Consider the following 3312-nt stretch of genomic DNA (forward strand, 5'->3'; position numbering starts at 1 on the left):
AGAACCTACAATATCTCAGACTTATGAGATACCAGAAAATGTATGGTGGAGTCGCGTTATATCGTATGTATTTCAAGCTATTTACTAGACCATATCTGGAAAGGCTTCCATTAAGTATCTTCACCTTCTTCCTAGAAAGTGATCTCTAGAGCATAGACTCATAAGCTACATACTGTAATAATACCATGCATCTGCAAATTTATTCCAGAAATATACTATGGATCTTCAAGTGCTATATATATTATATTCATATATAATAGCAGTAGAATAAATTCCGGAAAGGGCCGCACCACAAGAGTTGTGATATAGAAGTCTACCCTAATGCAAGCATTAGTGGTTCCACGCTTGAACTTTAATGAGGAAGAAGGGAATAAAAATGGATCCCTGATTTAGTGGAACTTAATCTCTTAAAAATTTTATTAACAGTACGAAATTCCCTAATTATGCCAAAAATGTAAAATAAAATGCTACTCCATATTTTAAAAAGTCCAATAATTATGTGTATATTTTATATTTTAAAACGTGTAAAAATATGGGCTCAAACAAATTTCTGCAACTCAACTAAGCGAAAAGAAAAAGATATCACTTGGGGTAAATCATTAAACTAGACAAATGGAGGGAGAAAATCCTTTATTTTTATATTTTTGTTTTATTGTTTATGTAAATGGAAACAATACAACATTAACAAATCAAGCTCTTGTCATATATATAAAAAAAATATGTGAAAAACCCCCCCTCTCATATGCCTACTATTACATCTATGGCTTGTATGGAGAAGGCATGGGCAAACTCTTAACAATACCGCAAAGAGGGTGGTTGTCAGGGAGGTTGTACTCATCCCTCAAGGAGCGAGCTGGTGAGAGAACACTAAAGTAGAGTTGTTGTCCTAAGTAGAACCTCTCCCACATCTCTGATCTCAAGTTCCATAGTCCAGCGTTGTCTAGGGTTGTCATCACCGCGGCCCATGAGTTTGGATAGACTTGGATGCTGTGCCTGCTTACTGCATCCACCAAGTTGTAGTTCTTTCTTTTCTCTGGACTCCACCTCCCTGGCTCGATGGCCACTGCGAAAAAGGAATATCCGTCCAAGTGATAGGTTTGGATGGTCTTCTCCCGGTTCTCAAAGATGATCTCTACAAAGTTACGGAAGGTGGCATTCTTGATATTGGGGGCGACAGTCACCTTGTTCAGGTCGTCAGTTTGGGGTTCATCAGCCATGAGATCATACTTGAACAGCTTCTCGGTGGCTCCGAAGTATTCAGCAAGCTTGAATGGGGTTTCTGCAGCAGCAGTGTGGGAGATACCGTTCAAGGCAAATCGAAGCTTTCCATCTACTTCGCTCCTAGAGTTGACAATCTTGAAAGTGCGGGTGATGTTGATCTGTCCGTAGTGGTAGGATCCTTGAGGGTTGGGGCGGGCAGCACTAGCAGTAAGGTTCCATCTGAAGGAGCGAAACTGGTTAATGGACCAAGCAATGCCTTGGGTGTTTTCTGGTGGAGGTGCTGGGAGGTCAGAAGATGCTGGTCCCTTGCCATTGGCATATCGAATGATAGCCACGGAAGAGAGTTGTGCTTGCTTCAGGAACCTACTAGAAACAATCATGTAATAGTCCTTGGGCTCTTGATCAGCAGTGACCAACACCGAAAGGCATTGACCAACATGGAGGTCAAGGGACTCATAGACGTTCTGCACAGTGTGGGATCCCTCCATTTCCACCAACTTCATGGGGTGGCCTTGAATCCTGACGTTGACTGATGTCCTCATGCCAGCATTGCACATCCTGTACCTATAGGTCTTGCCAGACTCCATGGTGAAGAGTGGCTCAGCAACCTTGTCACCGACCTTGAGTGATTTTCCATTGATGTGGATGCCATCGGGTCTGCCAATTGTGCGTCCCCCATCTAAGATCTTCTTCAACGACTTGTAACCCTTGTTGTACCAATCACCCACAAATACGTTATATTCATCGGCAGGGCTATCAAAAGGAACGGGAATAAGGGCACGGCTATGGACATTGATGGCACCAAAACCACCAGCAGCACGATGCAAGTCTGTTGTGGGGAAGTAGAAGAAGCTACCGATCTGGTCCTTGACTTGGAAGCGGTAGGTGAAGTTTGTACCGGGCATGATCGGGCACATGGTTCCTGGGGTACCATCTTGCCACGAGTTCTTCCTTTGTTGGACACCGTTCCAGGTTAAGAGCAAGGGCTCATCTAGATTGTTGAAGACATTGACAACAATGTTGTTATTGGAGGTGCAGTTGATCTTGGGCCCTGGAAGCTGCCCGTTTATGAGGATGCCCTGTAGTGGCACACCCAATGGAGCAATTGTCCCGTAGGTGACATTCCACTCAAAGAAGAGGTAAGGATCCTCAGCTTTCACCACCACAACAGAGAGGCAAACTAGCAAAGCAACAACTGTAAAACTAGTTCTCTCCATTTTCCCCTATCCCTAATCTCACACCTTTTTCTTTTCTTTTTTTTTTTTTTATATTTATTTTTTTATTCTGACAAAGAAGAAGAGGGAATATTTCCTTCTTCTTCCTTTTTTTAGTTGCTAGAGCTTGCATTTTGTACCTTCTCCTTGACGCCTTTTATACCAGTGATTTCCCTCTTGGGACCATTCGTTCATAATTAACTACCGCGATGATCTCTGTGGCTCTCCTTATATTCTTGACTCCATTTTCGCGTTCCCTCTTCTTCGTTTACTAATACTATTTCTCCTTGAATTTCTCCTCTTAATTCTTTTCCTTCATATTAATTCTTATTCTAATGTGGACTTATTCTTCTCGAAAGATTTGCAAAATGAGTGGTACAATTCTCCTCTCGTTGCAATAGAAGTGATAGAATTAGTTACCACTCTTCTTTTTTTAAAGAAAAAGAACGTTTTCCAGTCTTTTTCTTTCTTCTGTTCCTATGCCTGATAATACAGATGGAAGTATGAATAAATGTTTTCCTTCTTAAGTTTTTGTAGTCATTAATATGCAAAAAATAATAATAATAATAATAATAATAATAATAATAATAAGTAAAGTCTAAACATTGGGATACTACTTCCCTTTTATAACTCAATAACAAGAAACAATACTATTGTACATGGTAATATATATATATATATATATATATATATATATATATATATATATATATATATATATATATATATATATATATATATTCCTATAGTGGGGATGTACTAAACAAATTATTACGAATAAAAATCTTCCGTTCATTTGTTTATTGTAGTATAGTTCTATTTATTGTAGTAATAGTTGTATAAACTAACTATGGAAAAGGTCCAAATATACACTTGT

General features: G+C 39.3%; 1 protein-coding gene across 1 annotated transcript; it reads right to left on the reverse strand.

Moving 5' to 3' along the window:
- Positions 1–613: 613 nt before the first annotated feature.
- LOC109211953 (L-ascorbate oxidase homolog) lies at positions 614–2618 on the reverse strand. The gene has a single exon (XM_019375555.1). It carries the CDS (start codon positions 2436–2438, stop codon positions 759–761), a length of 1680 nt encoding a protein of 559 aa, XP_019231100.1. The 5' UTR covers positions 2439–2618; the 3' UTR covers positions 614–758.
- Positions 2619–3312: the final 694 nt, after the last annotated feature.

Source organism: Nicotiana attenuata, unplaced genomic scaffold, assembly GCF_001879085.1.
Source record: "Nicotiana attenuata strain UT unplaced genomic scaffold, NIATTr2, whole genome shotgun sequence".
In the NCBI taxonomy this organism is placed as follows: domain Eukaryota; kingdom Viridiplantae; phylum Streptophyta; class Magnoliopsida; order Solanales; family Solanaceae; genus Nicotiana; species Nicotiana attenuata.